The sequence below is a fragment of the Phascolarctos cinereus genome, unplaced genomic scaffold (assembly GCF_003287225.1).
Source record: "Phascolarctos cinereus isolate Bilbo 61053 unplaced genomic scaffold, phaCin_HiC Scaffold_4;HRSCAF=312, whole genome shotgun sequence".
In the NCBI taxonomy this organism is placed as follows: Eukaryota; Metazoa; Chordata; class Mammalia; order Diprotodontia; family Phascolarctidae; genus Phascolarctos; species Phascolarctos cinereus.
In genome coordinates this window covers 153,987,553-154,007,064 of record NW_027555847.1, presented here as the reverse complement: position 1 = coordinate 154,007,064, position 19,512 = coordinate 153,987,553, and the positions used below count along the sequence as shown (strand labels likewise).

At 36.0% G+C, this 19,512-nt stretch overlaps 1 protein-coding gene across 5 annotated transcripts in view; it reads left to right on the top strand.

Annotated features, from left to right (window-relative positions):
* GKAP1 (G kinase anchoring protein 1) overlaps positions 1 to 19,512 on the top strand; it is a 64,027-nt gene that overhangs the window by 25,706 nt on the left and 18,809 nt on the right. For 4 of the 5 annotated variants that reach the window (XM_020966964.2, XM_020966962.2, XM_020966963.2 and 1 more), the window contains 3 exons: positions 5,896 to 5,973; positions 8,503 to 8,635; positions 18,027 to 18,049. In XM_020966964.2, coding sequence (XP_020822623.1) covers positions 5,896 to 5,973; positions 8,503 to 8,635; positions 18,027 to 18,049 — 234 coding nt within the window. The remainder of the gene's footprint in view (positions 1 to 5,895; positions 5,974 to 8,502; positions 8,636 to 18,026; positions 18,050 to 19,512) is intronic. The other variant, XM_020966965.2, reaches the window with a different exon arrangement.

The window sequence follows — 19,512 nt, the reverse complement described above, 5'->3', positions numbered from 1 at the left end:
TTTCCTTCTGCCTCTTTATAATCCCTTCATTTTTTGAAAAAATGTTTCTCTTTGAAGTACTTCTTCCATTCTTTCGAGACACACTTAGTTCTCCCTTATAACTTGGAGTGTAGAAATATATTTATCCAGCCACACAATTACACATTAATTATAACAAAAGTATATGCTAAATATCTTAGCTATAAGGTTCAGGATGGGGGTAGAATATAAATTAGGGAAGTAGGGAAAGTTATATGGAAGAAGTGGCATTTGAGTTAAATACTATAATAGAAATATCACAAGGTAGTATTGATTCTAAATGAGTGATACAGACTGTAAGTACTTCATAAATTTAGAAGGAGTGCTCACTGAAGATTAGAGTGATCTGGCAAGGTTTCAGAAATTGGGGGATTTGAACTGAAACTTTCAATACTGTTAGGATTTGCATAGGCAAAGAAGAGAGAGAGAAAAAAACACCTTGGGAGTAGGGCTAGAGGAGGCTGAGCAAAGATTTGGAAGCTGGAAAGCATAGGGTTTATTCAGGAGATAAATGATAGAACACAATATAAGATGAATAGTACACAAGAATAGCAGTGCTACTAAATGTGTGAGACCAGAGGAGTGGCAGACTAGCAAATCCTCCCACCAGATTCTCTTTTGCATTTTGATATCCGTTACTATAGTGGGATGGGGTCTGGACCTATGCTTTCAGTAAGAGAAATGTTCATCTGATAGTGAAGGTAGATACTTTCTCTGTAACTTAAAGAGTTGCCACAGGTACTGAGAAACTAAGTGAGTTGGTCACTCAACTAATATATTTCACAAATATTTTTTATTAATCTGTTCCTCTGAATACTCCTCCCATTAAGCAAATTTTAAAAATTCCTCAGTATGTATCTGTTTTATTGTGAAAACAAATCCCTACTGTAGCCATGTCTGAAAATGTGTCTCTGTGTATTTTAATTTCACATCTGTTTCAAAAGATGAGTGGCATGTTTCATCTTTCACCATTCTTTTGGACTCATGGTTGATCCTTGTGTTGGTCAGAGCTGTAACATCTTTCAAAGTTGCTTTTCTCTATAATGTTACCGTGTGTGTGAATCATTTGCCTAGTTCTCATTTTGCTCTACATAAGTTCATAAAATTTTTGCCATTTCATTTAAAATTGTCCATTTCATCATTTCTCATTCCCCAGTAATATTCTGTTATATTCATCTACCACAATTGCTTTATCCTAAATCTGACTCTGACTCTAACCTTTAGTTTCCAATTTTTTGCTACCTTGAGAAGAGCTGCTATAAATGTTTTTGTACATGTAGATCCTTTTCATCTTTTTTTGAGGTATAAGCCTTGTAGTAGAATTCATCCACTCTCACTGGTAGTAATTAGCTCATATTAAGCCTCGTGGCAAAATAAAGAATAAGAAGTCTGTGGCCAGAATTTCTGACATAACACTTAACTCTCCTGTGCCAATCTCCAGACACTAAAATATGTAATAGGTGATGTAAATAGGTGAATGTTCAGGGCAGTTCAGTGCTTCGATCACATACTGGGAGAGTCTTTTTAAATGGCAGCAGGCAGTTGATTACAAATGTGTGTCTATGCATGTATATGTTTTCTGGCAAGCAATATTAATTTGGGTAGTTTTGCAAAGGAAAGTGCAAAAATCTGAAAAAATATATACTTTTATACATTACAGAAAGAATAAAAGCAACCATAAACCATTAAATGAATTGTGTGTGGCAGCCATAGTTGAGTAGTTGCTGCCACATAAGCATACATCTCTCTTCTGTTCCTGCTTGATAATTTATAGTCAGTGGATTGAATAAAATTATATTTGTAGTCTCTATCAAGGAATCTTTGATGATATTAATATATGCATGGGAGATTGATTGTTGAGGGACTTAATAAAGATACATTTTGCAATATAATATGTCAAATCCTTTTTTTAAACAATAAGCAACAGACATAGTGGGATTTTGTAGTCTTTGTATATTTTGGTCAGTTATCTGCTGTGGAAAATTAATTTGTAAAAAAGTCTGTATTCCTCATACATTCAAGGATATCTTCGATATAGGTATAGAATTGCCATAAAGTTTTTGTAGAGCTGAGAAAATAGGTATCTTCTCCTCTTTCATATCCCTGAATGTCCTCAAAATGTGTTCCCTTTCTGTACATGTTACACCATATATGCTTGGGTTATTCAACTGACTGTCATTTTTAAGACAGTGCTTTTAGTGTTTCCAATAGACACATTGAACAGAAGTGCTGAATAGTACAGGAAATAACAGGAGCATGTGTTCCTGTTATGGCCTGCTAAGCAGGACTGACATCTTGTTTAAATTAGTTTCCTTAAAACTTTGAGTACAGTAAAGATTCGTGTTGGAGTACGAATTAACGCAGTTGGGTTGCATTTGTGAAGGAGTTGGCATCTTCAGAAGGTTTGAGAAAGTAGCTACTTAAATTCCCTTAGAAATCCTATCAGTATAGTCCTTTCTTGTCCTTGAATTGTTATGCTAAAATGAACAGATTTTACAAACCATTGAACAGAGGGAGCATCAATGTAAGCATGCAGTTGTAAAATTGTACTTCAGTATATCCCATATCTAAATAACTGGATCAGAATTATTGCCTAACAGGTAGTGTTATAAAATGCAAAGATCCCTAAGGAAACTTCAAATTATATAAGTACCATTCTTCTATCATACGTAATTTATGTAATATAAGCAAAAGACTTATAAAAATAATACCTCCCTCAAGAATTTCTCAAATTCCCAATATTTCACCATATCTATATGCGTGAATGGGGGCAGATTTAATTTTATGGATCAGCAATGTTAAATGCTTTGAATTGTTGTTGATAATGAGGAATGAGAAAGGGGTAGTTTTGAAGCTGTAATCAAAGCCATTCGGTTCCAGTTTAAAAATAGAAAAGTAGATCAGTGGAGCAGACTAGATAAATAAGAACCAGAAGCAATTAAAAGTAGAAGTCTGGTGTTTGATAAACCCACGAAATATTAAAATTTTGGGTGGAAGGTTTGACAGATGCTGCTGAGAAAACTAGAAAGCAGTTTAACAGAAATTAAGTTTAGACCAGCATCTTAGACCATGTAGCATAATAAGCTCCACAAGCATGTGCAACCTAAATAATGGTTACATCATATTTTTTAATAGAAAACTCAAAGGAGGTACCTTTTACAACTATAGCTTGGGGTAGAATTTGTAAGCAATTGGGTTGAAAAAAATTTTGTATAAAATACAAAGACAGTTTCAGTTATTTAACAAGCTTTTTTTCTTATCAAAAGCAGTATAGATAGAATAAGAAGAGAAACTATCAACTGAAATGGGGGGGGTTGAATCTTTGCATTAAGTATAAGTAATAAATCTTGTATCTAAAATATTGACACAACTATAGACAATTAAGAGCCATTCCTTAATAAGAGGTCAGAGGATATGAACAAGATGCAAATTATTAATGACCTTATGAAAACGTCCTCCAAATTACTAATAATAAGAAATAGACATTAAAACAATTCTTAAGTTTAACCTCACAACCAGCAAATTGGCAAAGCTGGAAAGAACCAGAAATAGTGGTGGAAAGGCTATGGGAGTATATATATTAATATATTGCTGGAGCTAAAATTGGGCTGATTATTTTGGGGAAAAGTTTTTAAGTATTTAAGAGAAATCAAAGGGTTCGTATCCTTTCACCCAGTAATTCTCTCACTAGTGAGCGTGTACCCCAACGATATCAAAGACAGAAGGAAAGATCCAGTATGCTGCAGTATTCATAACACTTTTTGTGGTAGCAAAGTACTGGAAACAGTGTGGATACCCATTAATTTGAGAATGACTGAACAAAGTGATATAAGAGTAATAGACTATTTATACAGTATGAAATGATGAATAAGAAGAATTTTAGAGAAACAAGGTAAGTTCTTTGTGAACTGATAACAGGGAAATGTAAGCAAAACCCAAAGAACAATATACACAATGACTACAGTAATATAAATGGGGGAAAAAAACACTAAAAGGAAGCCAAACCAAATAATTATACAATCTGATAATGGTTCAGAGAGATTAGTTAATAAAACATCTCCCTCCTTTCCTCAGAGAGGCAAGGACTAATGACAGAATATTGCATATGTTGTCAGAATTTATGGATTACTTTCATTTAACTTTTTCTTTGTTATAAGGGAGAGTTTATTTCTGGAGTTAAGGGTAGTGAGGCAGTATATACCAGAAATTTACTATGATGTGGACGTAGAAGGCTTATAAATTACTTTATTTAAGATCATTAGAAAAGGAGGCAGCTATGATGGAGTGGTGAACATGCTAAGCTTGGAGTCAGGAGAACTAGATTCGTATCCTGACCGGGGTTTTATAAAAACGCTATGTAATCTTGGGAAGGTAAATTCAACCCTCTGAGTCCCTTTCCTTGTTTGTAAATGGTGCAGGGTTGTTACAAAAAAAGTTACTTTGAAATCCTTGGAAGAACTGTAGCAATATGTTTGGCAACAATCTGGCAAGGAAGTTAATCACAGATGATAGAGTCACAAAGGGGCATTAGAAATCATCCAGTCCAAATTTCAGGGATAAGAAAACTTGGGCTTAGGGGTGGGGACTTGCCCAAGGCTACACAGATATTCAGTAGAAGAGCTGGGATTACTACCTACAGTTTTAGAAAAGAGAATGAAGGAAAGAGTGTAAAAAGTCCAAGATATATTGAGCACTAAGGAAATACAGAGGTAGTATGAGAGAATCACTTTCTGTATTAGATGTGTTCCTTAAAAATTTCTGTGCCTGTTTGCCACTTACTAGCTGTGTGACCCTAGGGAAGTCACTTAACCTCGACTGCCTCACCAAAAAGGAAAAAAAAAATTTCTGTGCCTGTGATAAATACACCTTGGACAACATAAAAACTGCTATCTTGAATTATTTTAAGCAGTGTTTTGTATCCTCCACTGTGGTCTTATTCTTATGCCTTGTAATGGGTGTAAAAGGGACTACTCATTGTGAAAGATATGCTAGTGAATTATAGTTTCTAGAAGATACTGGCCCATAGATACATGTCTGTTGCTTGAGAACCCCTGTACCCAGTTTAGATGGGATTATCACCAAAGGGGTGATTACTAGGTTGTTGTTTTTTTCTGCAGTAAATGGCTAAAGAGAGTGTTAGGGTGTGGTGAAGTTGTGATGTGTTTGTAGATGAAGAAAATATCCACAATTACTAAATTGCAGGTCTTTTAAAATAATGTGCTGTGTAATAAAGCTTAATAATATAGATTTAAGGCTAGGAGAGGTAGGTGTGAGAGGTCATCTCATTCAGGTGAGGAAACAAACTGAGAGAAGTGAAATGACGTGCCCAGGTCACAGATTAATTCAGCGGCAGATTGTTCTCTCTGCCTGTGTCATATATCCTAATCTTCCTTGCTTGGAACAAAGGGTTTATTTCTAGGCTTTCTGTTTTATTGTTTCAAATGTAATAAAGAGGTCGGGACTATATAGCAAATTATTGATAGCCAGGGAGGGAAAACAGATAACAAATTTGGAAGATTTTTTTTCCTTGATCAGTTTTCTTTGATAAAATAAAGGTACTTGTATTTTAGTCACATTGATTAATTAGTATAATCTTCTTGGGAGAATTCTCCTCTGCTCTGTTTTTTTCCTCCCCTTATGCTTAACCTGTTTGCTTCCTAATCTTGCGCACATTTGCCCTTTTTTTTTTTTTTACACATTTAATTATAGTGTCATGCAAATTGTAAGCATTAAATAAATGTTGGATTTACCTGGGCATTTGTTACATCGTACACATACATATCATATATTGTACACGAACATTGAACATGTTGTACAGTTTATAATGTTACTATTGACATTTGACTTAATCATAAGTCTCTCTTTCCTTACCTTCAGTTGACCTCTGAAATGTTTGAAGCTGATCTTGAAAAGGCATTGTTGCTAAGCAAACTAGAATATGAAGAACACAAAAAGGTATTTACATTCATTCAGCTGCAGATTTTAGAAATGCATGTCTAATATTAAAGCATTGGCCATCAGATTCTTAAATTGAACTTTACAATTTTGAGTCAATTCTTTTATAGCAAACTATTGTAGATGTTCTCATTCCTCCTAAGATTTTTAGAGAGAATGAAAGAAGAATAAATTGAACATTGTCTGTTTCTTTTAATGTTGTTATTTTTAAATGAAGAAAAGAAATAACCTTTACTTTTTTTTAAACTTTTTGTCTGCAGTTTTAAGTGAAGATGCAAAGTACTGCACCATCAGTTGAATATAGGGACTTTAGAAAAGAGAGAAACCTTCCCTGCAGGTGACCCCTTTAATTTGCAATTAACAAAGGGCAAAGGAAACCATTTCTGACATTTGCCTTTGGAGCTCAGAATTTATAACTGTCACTGATCTTTAATATTAGACACTGTGTAGACATGTTTCTTAGAGCTAATTTTTTTAAAAGAAGCTTTTAATGTGTGCAGAAGTATTTTTAAGAAGATTATTACTTATCAGCTTTGCTTAAATTAGAAAAAAATGCATTTCTCATTAAATTGACCTAATATTTCTAGGTTTTTTTTTTAAGGATACCTTTATAAGTTTTTCTTTGAATACATCTGACCTCCTAATGGCTTGGCGAGGCTTCTTATCCATTGCTTTTGCTGCTTGCTCTCCTTCTTGCTTTTTTTTTAAATCCATTTAACTGTCTATTCATCCTTGTATCCAGAACTAGGAAAAGAGAGGAAATTAAGTTTGATATAGATGATTTTTCTCTTTGGCATTTTAGAGAAAAAAGGTTAAAGCTAGTGGTAAAAATGAAATTTGTTAAAAAAATATTTCTACTTTCGTTTTCCTATCCTTTGTCCTCCTACTAAATGTATTTACTATAATACTTTTTGTAACTTTGATATTCAAATTTTTGAAACATTTGCTAAAATAATATGAATAAGCTACTATAACGATTCAGGTTTCCCTGAAAAGCTTCCAACTCCAATTAAGAAGTAGAATGTGGTAGAGTGTTGATTTCTTACTTTTAGATGAATAACTAAACATTAAAGCTGAAGCCTTAACTATGTCATATGTGTGTGCAATTTATGTATATGTATTTAGTATACTAGTGAGTAAATAAATCTATAAAATATGGTCTTCTTAAGTCATTTTCATGATAGAACTGTAGGTCCAGTACTCAAATTCAGTATTTGTAGTATGTGTAATAAGCTTTGCAGTAAGGGTCTCGTTTATTGACAGTGAATTTTGATTGGTAAGATGACAGTAAGGGAGGCAGTTTCTAATTCAAAAGACTCAGCCATTAATTTTATAGAACTTACTATAAAAATGCATCTATATTTTATTGATTTGGATGTTCCTGTATACAGTATATACTGTTCTATGTACAGTTACTGTGTATCACAATCCATCCATGCTTATCCATTCTGTATGTCTTCTCCATATCCTTCCATAAGTTCACCACAAAAGGTGTGCCCCATATGATGGAGGCCTTCCTTAATTTTTTGGTTTTATTTTTAAATTACTACTTTTTTATTATAAAATTAATAAGTATCCACAAATGTGAGCATTTCCACATACACAGTTTGAGGTTTTTTAAAAGTATTTATTAAATTTAATGCTGTAACAAATCTATCCTTTTGGTATTTCTCTCTGAACTTCTTTTGCTCTCCTTGTGTGTATTTTTCATGTTTTACTGATGCTCTTCTCTATGTATATTTTTTTACATCTTTGTCACTACCCACTAATTCACCCACCTCCCCCCAAAATAGCTTTTACCTGTAACAAATAAGTGTATTCAAGCTAAGTGATGTTTGATAATGTATGTCTTGGGGTAGGTAGGTAGGTAGTGTAGTGGATAGAGCACCAGTCCTGGAGTCAAGAGAACTTGAGTTCAAATCTGACTTCAGACAGTTGTAACCCTGGGCAAGTCACTTAAACCAGATTGCCTCAAAAAAAAAAAAAATGATGTATGTCTCATTCTGTGCTCCTTGGCCATCGCCTTTCTTCCAGAAAATGAGTGATATGCTTCATCATCATTAGCCTTCTGAAGTCATGATTGGTCATTATATTGATCAAAGGCCAGTATTCTTTTGAAATAGTTTTTCTTTACATTATTATAGTCATTGTGTAAATTGTTCTCTTGCCTTCCTCACTTTTATCTTGATATTGAAGAAATTAATGAATGATTCATGCTGTCTACCTGTTTTTCTTTTAAGACACTGTATCAAGAAAAATACTCTTCTTTTATGCCAAATAATGCCTTGTGATTTTGGAGGATACGTTTTTTTCAGACAATGTATTTAAAAAAACAATAACATTGTTGGAGTAGGGAGAGTCACTCTTCAGTTAGTTAGGCCAAGATAAAATTTGTAAATGGTGTAAAATACTGTAAGTATTTTTCTTTCTCTTGGCAACATAGGACTTTGGTGATAACCTAATTACAAATTGATATTGAATTTGAAAAGTAAAATTAGTGCAGTTATTTTTGTGTTTAATCCATCTCAGGAATATGAAAATGTTGAAAATGCTTCACCTCAGTCAAAAGGTATGAATAAAAAAGAAAAAAGAAAGAATCATCAGGGGAAAGACAAACCACTCACAGTGTCACTGAAAGACTTTCAGTCGGAAGCAAATATAGGTATGCATTCTTTTATGTGAATTAAACATTCAGCGTTCAAAGTCTTGGTATTTTTAATTTCTTCTGTGATTATTTATTATATACTCTCCTGGATTACCCCCAAATATGATTTTTGTTTTCATATGAACTATTTACATTTAAAAAAATCAGTTTCCATATAAGCTAAAACTGATTTTGAAGTTTTTAAATAATTTTAATACTTATTTAAAAACACATAGTAGTATTTTAAGTCTTTGATCTGCTCTCTTAAAAGTCTTATTAAATGAAATTGAATAATGTGTTTATGAAATTTAATCTTGAGATATGTTTGTTTTTTTAATATTCAAATATGTTACACTAGCCCAAAACAACTGTCAGATATTTCATCATTACTTATCAACTTCTTCCTCAGGTTGTCTTGGGATAGAACATACTAAAATAGCTAGTTTTAGAATAGAGCTTACTAATAAAATCTCTTATGATATACCACCTTAATAGTGCTTAACTTTTGGCTAGTGAGTGCAGAGGGTAATTATATCACCCATTGTGGTTTTCAAGTTAAACCAGAAAAACCACATTATTTTTAATATAGGAAGTGGTAAACCCAGCATGAAAAAGATACTGGCAAATGTGTTATATTTATAAATAGAGAAATTTATTTATCTACTGTTAACCTAGTCTTAAAACAGAAGCATTTGTTCTGGCCTTGCTTATAATGTCACAGCAATAAACTCAGAGAAAAAATGTAGGATATTTCATAATATACCAGACTTCTAGTGAAAAAGCATTATTTGCAGAGAGCGCTGTGCTTGGGTGCTGAGGAAGGTACATCCCTCAAGGGGCATATAACCTGAGCATAAGAAACGAACACAGAGCAGTATGCCTCGCAGTATGCTATGGTAAGCTCATTTGAGAATTATAAAGCAAAGTTTTATGTGACTTTTAAGGTACATGGAAGAGGCCATTGCCACCTAGGTGCTTCAGCTAATTAACAAGCATTTATAAGGTGTTTACTGTGTGGCAGCACTGTAATAAGTGCTGATAGTGTAAATAAAGTAAAAAGTAGGGTCCCTACCCTGAGGAACCTCATATTCTAAGGGAGGACACAACATGTAAGCCATTATGTACATACAAGACATATACAGTGTAAATAGGAGATAATCCCAGAGGGAAGGTACCAACAGAAGGCAAGAGAAGAAGGAAGACCAGGAAAGGCCTCTTGGAAAAAGTGGGTTTGAGCTGAGTCTTGAAGGAAGTAAAAAATTCCAGGAAGCAGAGGTGAGGAGAAAGCATTCCAAACATGGGCGACAGCCAGTGAAAAGGTACACAGTTGGGAGGTAAAGTGTCATGGGAAGGGAAGGCTGGTTGTCCCTGGATCTTAGAATCTGTGGATTGAGGAGTAAAGAATTAAAAGATTGGAATTGTGGGACAGGGCCAGGTTATGGAGGGTTTGGAATGCAGATTTTATATTTGGTCTTCAAAGTAATAGGGTGCCAGTAGAGTCTATTGAGTAAGTGGTGGGGGTAAGGTAAAGGGTTAGTATTGTAATAATTGAGTTTAGGAGATCATTTTGGCAGCTGAGGATGCATTAGAATGGGAACTTGAGACTAGGAGACCAACTGTCAGGCTATTTCAGTAGTCCAAACTTAAGGTAGTGAGAACCTGCACCAGGGTGGTGGCTGTGTAAGTGGAGAGAAAATAATGTATGTGAAGAATATTGTAGAAACAACAAGACTTGGTGACAGGTTAGATATGTGGAGTGAGTATGAAACGATGACACCTAGTTTGCCAGCCTGAGTCCCTGTGAAAGGTAATGATGCCCATCACAGTAAATAAGGAAGTTTGAAAGAGGGCACATTTTGTGGAAAAAATTTGGTTCTGTTTTGGGCATGTTGAGTGATTATGCTTATGGAATAAACCATTTCAGGATGTCCGAGAGAGTTGGTAATGTGAGACTTGAGGTCAGGGATGGTTACATAGCTCTGAAAATCATCTGCTTAGATATAATAATTGAGCTCATGGGAACTGATGACATCACCAAGTTAAATAATACAGAAGGAGAATAGAACAGGGCACAGAACGGAGCATTCAGAGACACATAGGGAAGATCTATGGGATTATAGCTAGCAGATAGTAATCATTTATTAAGCAACTACTGTGTGCCAGATAGGGCAGCTAGGTGACCCAGTGGACAGAGTGCTAGGTCAGGAGTCAGGAAAACTTGAGTTCAGGTCCAGCCTCAGACATGTACTAGCTGTGTGACCCTGGACAAGTCACTTAACCCTGTTTGTCTCCGTTTCCTCTTCTGTAAAATGAGCTGGAGAAGGAAACGGCAAACCACTTCCAGTATCTTTATCAAGAAAACTCCAAATGGGGTCACGAAGAATCAGTCATGACCAAAAAACATGTGCCAGGCACTGTGCTAGTAAGAACTAAAAATTCAAAAAGAAGCACAACACAGTCCCTGCTCTCCAGGAGCTCACAATCTAATAGAGAAGATAAAAAGCAACAGAATATCTTCAAATAAGTTATATGTAGAATAAATAGGAAGGAAGAAAAGCACTAGAAGTAAGTAGGGTTGGGAAGGTCTTCCTGTAGAAGATAAGATTTTAGTGGGGACTTGAAGAAAGTCAAGGTAGCCAGTAGGAAGAGATGAGGAGTGAGAGCAAGAAAATGCCAGGAGCTGAGAGATGGAATATTTTGTTTATGGAACAGCAAGGGCTATAGTTTCACTGGGAAGGGATGTTGGGGCAGGGGGAACATAATGAATTTCATTTTGGACATGCCTAATTTTAAATGTCTTCTAGACATCCATTTTGAGATGTCTGAAAGGCACATGGAGATGTGAGATTGGAGATCAGAAGAGTGGTTAGAGCAAGGTAGGTAGGTTTGAAAATAATCAGCCCAGAGATGGTAATTAAATTCATAACGGCCAATGAGATCACCAAATGAAGCCGCATAGAAGGAGAAGAGAAAAGGGCCAAGCGCAGAACCCTGAGGGATGCCTCTGGTTAGGAGGCACGCCTTGGATGAGGATCCAGCAAAGGAGACAGAAGAGGAGTGGTCAGATAGGTAGGAGAACCAGGAGAAAGTGCTGTCTGAAAAACCTAGAGAGAAGAGAGTGATCAACATTGTCAGAGGCTAGAGAGGCAAAGAAAAATTGAGGACTGAGAAAAGGCCATTGGATTTGGCAACTAAGAGATCATTGGTAACTGGAAAGAATTGGTGGAATGATAATGTCAGAAGCCAGATTGTAAGAGGCTAAGAGAGTGAGAGAAGAGAAAGTGGAGGCACCTATGTAGACAGACGTTTCAGGGAGTTTAGCTACAAAGGACAAAAGAGATAGAGGATAGCAGTTAGGAATAGAAGGACCAAGTGAATTTTTTGAGAATGAAGGAGACAAAGGCATGTTTGTAGGCAATATGGAAGGAGCAAGGAAGATAGAAAGGATTGAAAATATCATGAGAGTGGGAATGACAAAGGATGCAGTCTATTGGAGGAGATGGGATGAGATAACTTGTACTGGTAGATGAGCTAGCCTTGGTAAGGAGTAGGGCCAGCTCATTTGGGGTTTTATTGGTAAAATTTTTTTCTGTGGAATATGGCAGAGGGAACCATGAGAGATTTGAAGAGGGATAAAAAAAATTTTGAAGAGTCACTATGGAGATTGGGATAGTGATTTAGTAAGGGAGGTGTAGTAGGATTGCTTAGCTGCAGTGAGGGCCTAGTTGAGGTTGTCTATCATAAATTTGTAGTGAAGTCAATTAGAACACTTATGTAATTTTCTATACCTTCTTTCAGCAGCACCTGTGGAAGTGAAGTCAGCAGATGTTGGGAGATATCCAAGACTGAGGCTTGGCAATGTGTGATCAGTGAACATTAAGGGATCTAGGGAGTCAAGAAAAGATAACAATGTAGAGCTGCACTGATTTACCAACGATCAAGAAGGGGGAAGGAGGAGAAAATGGCTAGTCCAGGCATGATGAGCTGGGAGAGAATTTAGGGGTGGAGAGGATTGAAGGTCATGGTGTAGGTAAAGGTCAGGGTTTGGTAAGGGAAGGCAGTGAGGAGAGGTGGAAAGCCAAGAGATTATGGTTGGATAAAAAGATTTCAGAATTATTGAATGTGAGGGGTGGTGCCTTTGTAGGTGATAACAAGATTAAGGGTATGACTATCTTTGTGTGACTGAGGTTGGGTGGAGGGATAGGTCAAGGGATGTGAGTAGATTGAGGAACTGAGTGGTTTGGGTGTTTGAGGGAAAGTCATCATGTATGTTGAATCAGCCCTGGTATGAGGGCAGGAATTAAGGAGGAGAGAAAAATTATGAGTCCAGTACTGAACTCATTGAGGAAGGAACGGGAGTGACCTGGAGGTCTGTAGAAAACAGCTAGTAGGAGTTTGGTTGGGTAGTAGATATGAATATCATGAACTTAAAAAAAAAAAAGAGATTCCTGGTAATGTAGGTAGTGGTAGAATCTAGAAGTAGCACTGGGAAGCAAGGAGTATTCCACCTTGCCTACCTCAACTCGTGAGCCCAGAGGAATGAGTAAAGGTGGAGCCAGGGAAAGCTGTGTCATCAGAGGGAAACTAGGTTTCAGTAATTGCTAGCAGGTGGAAAGAATGGGAGAGGAAGAGCAGTAGGATAAAGTGATGTTTGTTGCTTATTATATAGGCATTTCATGGGACACAATGGAAGGGTGGGTAGTATTTGGTTGTGATTTTGGGATGGGACTTCTGGGTCACATTGAGCACTAAGATTGCGGATTAGACTTTTTCTCCAATCTCTCCAACTTCTCCAAAACAGAAATGATGCTCCAAGGATAAATTAACTTCAGCTGTTTAGGACACCCAGAATCCAAAAAGTTAAATCCAAAAAACCAGGAATTGACACTCACTTTATCCTGAGCTCACTAAACATCCCTCCCCTACCTCCCCATGCTATTGGGATCGAAGCTTCACTAACAGACCCAAGGAAACCACACAGGCTTACAACAAAAACATCAAAATCTACCCTTACACCCCAGTTTCCCGTCTCTCTTTCTAGTGTCATGGAGACCCAGGCTTCAGGCTATAGAGGTCTGCTCAGGCCTTGACAGCCATCTTGGTCTCAGCCCTTCAGTAACTAAAGATTTCTCGGAAACCAGAAGTGCTACCAGTGTCTGGGAAATCAGGCTTTGATCTGCTGGTGCCTAACCAGAGAATTGAGAAACAGGGAATGGGACTGGTTAACAGAACAGGACATCACACACTTGAGCGACTGTAGCACTTCACCAAGTCTGAGAGAAAGAGCTCAACATCCAACTGGGGCCAGTTCTGACCACCTATAACTCATTTGGAGTACACACCTTGGAGTGTACTATGAATTGTGTGGGTGAACTGTGAATTGCCTAATGTGGGAGAATTCACTTTCTAGCCCGCAAGGAAACCACCACCAGAGGAAGTCAGAAACTGAGTGATGAGGAAAATAAAAGAGGGGTAAGGGGGGAAGACTGAAAGTACTCAAGATTTTAGGAAGATCTTGAATATATAAACAGATAAACCAACAGGAAAAACAGTAACAGCAGAAGAAATTATGGCTTTAGACCTAGTAAACGATTTTAAGCATCATGAATAAGTACTGCAAAATGAAGAAAAACGAGGAGATACTTGAAGAGACCAGAAGACCATGTGTAACATGAGAACATAGAACAACAGCAACAGCATGCTATTTCTGAGTAGTTTAAAAAAGAAATAAGAATTATGAGAGCAGAATACATGTCCTACATAGCAAAAATAATGAGCAGAATAGAAAAACTTGAATTGCATCTTTGCCAAAGGAACTTCAGGGTGGGAGGGTTGAGAGGACTCGGAATAAGTAATTGCTTGGTAGGGGATGGGGTTCAGACGATGACCTATAGAGATTCAGAGTCACTGGGCTTTATAGGGTATTACTAGGTGTAAGAAGGTTCTTCGTAGAGTCACAAGTCACTATTCAGGAGCCTGGGCCGAGAGACAGTGGAACATAAGATAGAAGGCACATAGATCATTAGCTGGGAGTGTCCTTTCACTACTGAAGGCTAGAGATGAGGCAGAGAAACTGTGCAGCAGAAGATGGAAGCCCACTCTTCACTGATATTCCTCTCTCTTCCCTCAAGTGCCAACTGTAGGAGGAGAAGGGAGGCCTGAGGTCAAAGGGAAGCTTGCTGCTTTTGTCACTGGAGTTTCTCTATATCTCGGTTGTGAGATCAGACTGGCAGCAAGAAATGGAAGTTACCTTGTGCTTGCACAGATGGAGTTACTCTTCTGGCCTTCAGCAGTTTTCACTTGGGACGTGTGCAGCAGGAAATGGAAAGCAAGAAGTCAGAAGAAGGTCTTGTTCCTTTTCACACCTGAGGCTGTAGATCAGGTGGGCACAGCAGGAAGTGGAAATAGGAACTAATAAAAGATTTTTTAAGGATGAGGAAAACCTTGGCATGTTAGTAAGCAGAGTGGAAGAACCTACAGTAGACAGAGAATTGGAATAACAGATGCAGATCCACTACAGAAGACGGGAAGAGATGGAGTCAAGGATACATAAAGATGGGATAGCCTTTGCAAGAAGGACTACCTCTTCATCAGATACTTAGAATAAAGGAGGAGATACTGTTTGTTTTCAGAACTTCTCTTCAGCACATTTAAAAATATTTCTATTACCCTCTTATTTTTGGACCCCCAGTAAAAAAAGGAAAACAGTTCCTGTAACAAACACAGTCAAGCAAAGCAAATCCACAGCTTTGCTGTGTCCAAAAATACATGTCTCCTCCTATAACTTGAATCCATCATATGTTGCTGGTTTTAAGAAGGACGTAGACAAGTGGGAATAATTCTAGAAGAGGATAACCAGGATGGAGGGGACAGAAGACTATACCATGTGAGGATAGATTGAAGGACCTAGAATGGTTTGCCCACAAAAGAGATCACTTTGGTGGAGGATATAAATTGGTAATCTCCAAGTTTTTGAAAGCTATCAAGTGAAAGAAAGATTAGACTTTTTTTGTTCTTTCAGGGCAATGAGTGGAAGTTGCAAAGAGAGACAAATTTAGGTTTTTTTATAAAAAAAAACCTCCTGAGAGCTAATTGTTAGCTGTCCAATAGTAGAAAGCAGAATTAGTTTCTTTGGGACGTTTGTTTGCAAGGGGAATGGGAGAGAAGCAGAGTTGAGACTAGATAAACCTTGTAGTAGTGGTAATTTAGAAATAATTCCCATAGTTATGGGATAGAGTAGATAACCAGTAAGATCCTTTTGAGATTGTAGATTGTATGATTTATTTCTGCACTTGCTTTATTTTTTTATTCTGGGATCTGTACTTTTTATTGGTATACAGAATTTCTACTAAGAAGGAAATTCCTATTAAGGCAACTTAAAGTGTCAGGCACTGTATAATGTCTCAGATTCTGAACAGGACTGCTGCACTGTAGCACCTAGTGAAGGTTTAGTGCTATTAGCTACGTACGGTTATTTTTTTAAATTCTGTAACGTCTTTGGTCTTTATTTTTATTTTATCTGTAAATTCATTAATTTTAAGATTTGAGCCCAAACTCAATATTTTGAACTTTTTGGAACTTCCCATGATATTAGTGAATAAAAAATATTTTTGAAAACTATTTAACAGTTTGGTAATGTAGCCATTAATAGTTGACTTTTGGGGGAAGTTGACAAAAACTGTGATTTGATTTTTCTGACTTTTTCATTCCCTAGTAGTATAGTGCAGTGTAGCTTTGTGTGTGTGTGTGTGTGTGTGTGTGTGTGTGTGTGTGTGTGTGTAGACCTGTGGTTTCATTGGGTGTAGGGAACTCCTGGTGAGGAAACCCATTTCAGCAACTATTCTACACCTTGTGGAATTAGAGAGTTATTTAGAGTACTGAATAGTTAATTGACATGCCCAGGTTCCTATAACCAGCACATGTCAGAGGTAAGATTTTTGAAGTCTTTGATGGCTAATAGACCAGCTTTCTGCTATGCTATGTTTCTTCTCTCGTAGCATTAGCTATCTTTATGCAGCTGGTGGAGAAGTGAATATAGTGTCAGGCCTAGAGTTAGGAATACCTGTGTTCAAGTGTAGCTTCATACACTTAATAGCTATGTTGACCCTAGGCAAGTTACTTAACCTTTTTTTTTTTTTATTTCAGTTTCTTCATCTGTAAAGTGGTGTTGTTAATAGTACCTACCTCCCAGAATAGCTGTGAGGATCAACTGAGATAATAGTTGTAAAGCTCTTGGCACAGTGCCTTATATATAGTACACACTATATAAATGTTAGCTGTTATTTGGTTTATTTTTTAATTTAAAAATAAAAATTTAAATTGATTTGAAGAGAGGGAAGTTTGTTTAGAAAATTAATAATGTGTCTTGAGAAAATAAAAAAACTGAAATGTCTCTTAAAAACCTCATTTGAGATCAAATACTGCATTAATTCAATTCAGCGAACATTTATTAAGCAACTACAATGTGTTAGGTGCTGAGGATACAAAGATGAAAAACACGATCTACAGTGTCTTCCAATAAGCAAGACTTAGAATAGATTAAGATAAAAGGAAAGAGAAGGAACCTAGATAATGTTTAAAAAAAAAAAAAAGCTTGATCCGGGAAGTGTTAGCAGAGAAACTGGCACCTGATGTAGGATTTGAAGGAAGGGAATTTAAATAGGCAGATTTGAAGGGAGTTCTAGGAATGAGGAGTATCCTGTGTATATGTATGAATATGGGAAAAGATACTTAGTGAACTCAGTTTGACTACAACATAAAGTCGATGGAAGAGAAGTTTGTAAACTGGATATAAGGTAAGGAAGGAGAAGGAAGTGTCAGCTTTCATTAAAGCCTTGAGCCTGAGTGACTATAAGAATGATAGTGCTATCAACAAAATGAGGCAGGGACAAAAGGAGAGAAGAACAAGTGTGGGAGAAAGAGGAGTGCAGTTTTGGACATAGTTCAAAGGGGCACATGGGATAGAGCGCCACCTCTGGAGTCAGGAGGATCTGAGTTCAAATGTGGCCTCAGACACTTAATAGCTGTGTGGCCCTGGGCAAGTCACTTAACCCTGTTTGCTTCAATTTCCTTATCTGTAAAATGAGCTGGAGAAGGAAATGGCAAACCCTCTCCAGTTATTTCTGTCAAGAAAACCCCAAGTAGGGGTCACAAAGAGTTGGACACAACTGCAACAACCAAACAACAACAGAAGAATTCAAAGGGAGCAAATTGAACAGAGTTATAATGCAAAATTTTGGTGTGTCTCTACATGTTTTTGGTGATGTCTCTAGATAGGTAGGAAATTCACTTTGGCTTACTAAACTTATATGATGTTAATTTCTCTCTAATTTGGAAACCATTTAATATTTAAAATGTAAATGTCCATTTTGTTTAGGGAGTTGTTATATTTTTTCTTTTTCTTTTACAGATCACCTTAGTAAAAAAACTGAGGTAAGTCTTAACTGGCTTTTGTCACAGGAAGTATTTGTCTTTTTTATTTCTTTAAACTTTTAATATTTAATAATTTTGTGATATTACCAAATGAATCATTCATTAAATTATAGTGCTGTCTTGAATAGAACTAACAACAACTTTGAAGAGTTAAAAAGAATATGTTGCATCTTACTAAAGTAAATATGAAAATTCATATTAATATAAAGTACCATCTGACAGCAGTCTTTTCTGTTTAGTCAGAACATACTACACACTTAAACACAACTCACTGGAAAAGGAAAAACTCAATAGGAAAGGAAAATGATAAATTTTATGTAGCCATTTCAAACATCTTTACAGTCTCCATGGAAATGAAATTGTTTGGAAGTGAAATGTATGTTTGAAAAGAAATTTTGGAAATTATAAAGCCAATATGATTTATATCTTTTTACCATTGAAGGGTAGTACACAGCTTCACCATCTCAAAGTAACATAATTTTCCATTCCAGAGAGCTATTTTATTGAGGTATGGCTTAGTGCTTTGATGTTTTCCTATAGCTTCTACAGACTTGGTGGGATTGGAGAGTACTACTGTTAGAAACCGTGCTCGTGCTTTTACTTGAGGATTGTTTTCTTTAAATAATTTTGAATACTGAAAAAATATTAGTTATCTTCTGAATACTTTCAGAGAGATTGTGCTATTACATTTCTACATATCTCTGTATAATATTACCAGTAGTCCTTATCATTAGCATAGTCCCCACTGTCAGCACAAATAAGGAGTGAATTTATTATTAATGTACTTTGATTTCTGTCTGGAATAAATATTTTTTTATTTCTAACCTTTTTTTTAACTTTGTTTAGATTATTAGGCCAAGGAAGAAAACTATAAATGATGATTATAAAAACATTTTATAATTATATGTAATTATTATAAAAACACTTATGGTTATAAAAGAACACCCAAAATTTAAAGCATAATAATTTATCTAATAATTTAGCTAATCATAATTTTTAGAGCTTAGATAAAACCATTGTTTTATGGTTCTTTAGTTCTATAGTTCTTTATGAGCTATTACATGTCTTAGTTACCTAGATGTGATTTAAAATAATCACTTCCAGTGATTATTACTCTTTGGAGATGGAAAATTTTGTGTATATATGGAATTGGGTTATTATTTCACTTATTTTTAGACTGTTTTACAATTTGTATAACAATATCTCCCAGAATAAATCTTCATTGATAATAGCCTGGAAAATAAGCAGCTACCCACCATATTAGGCACAGGTGCTTATCTTGAAGGTGAATATACCTATCCCTTGGCTATCCTTCTGTTGTTTGCTATGTTTCTCAGATGTGTTCTAACAGAAAGAAAGTGGGCTGTTAATAATAAAAATAACTTCTGTGAGATTCCTAATATGATTGAGGGGTCAGCTAAGTGGTACAGTGTAATATGGAGGGGTCAACTAAATAGTACAGT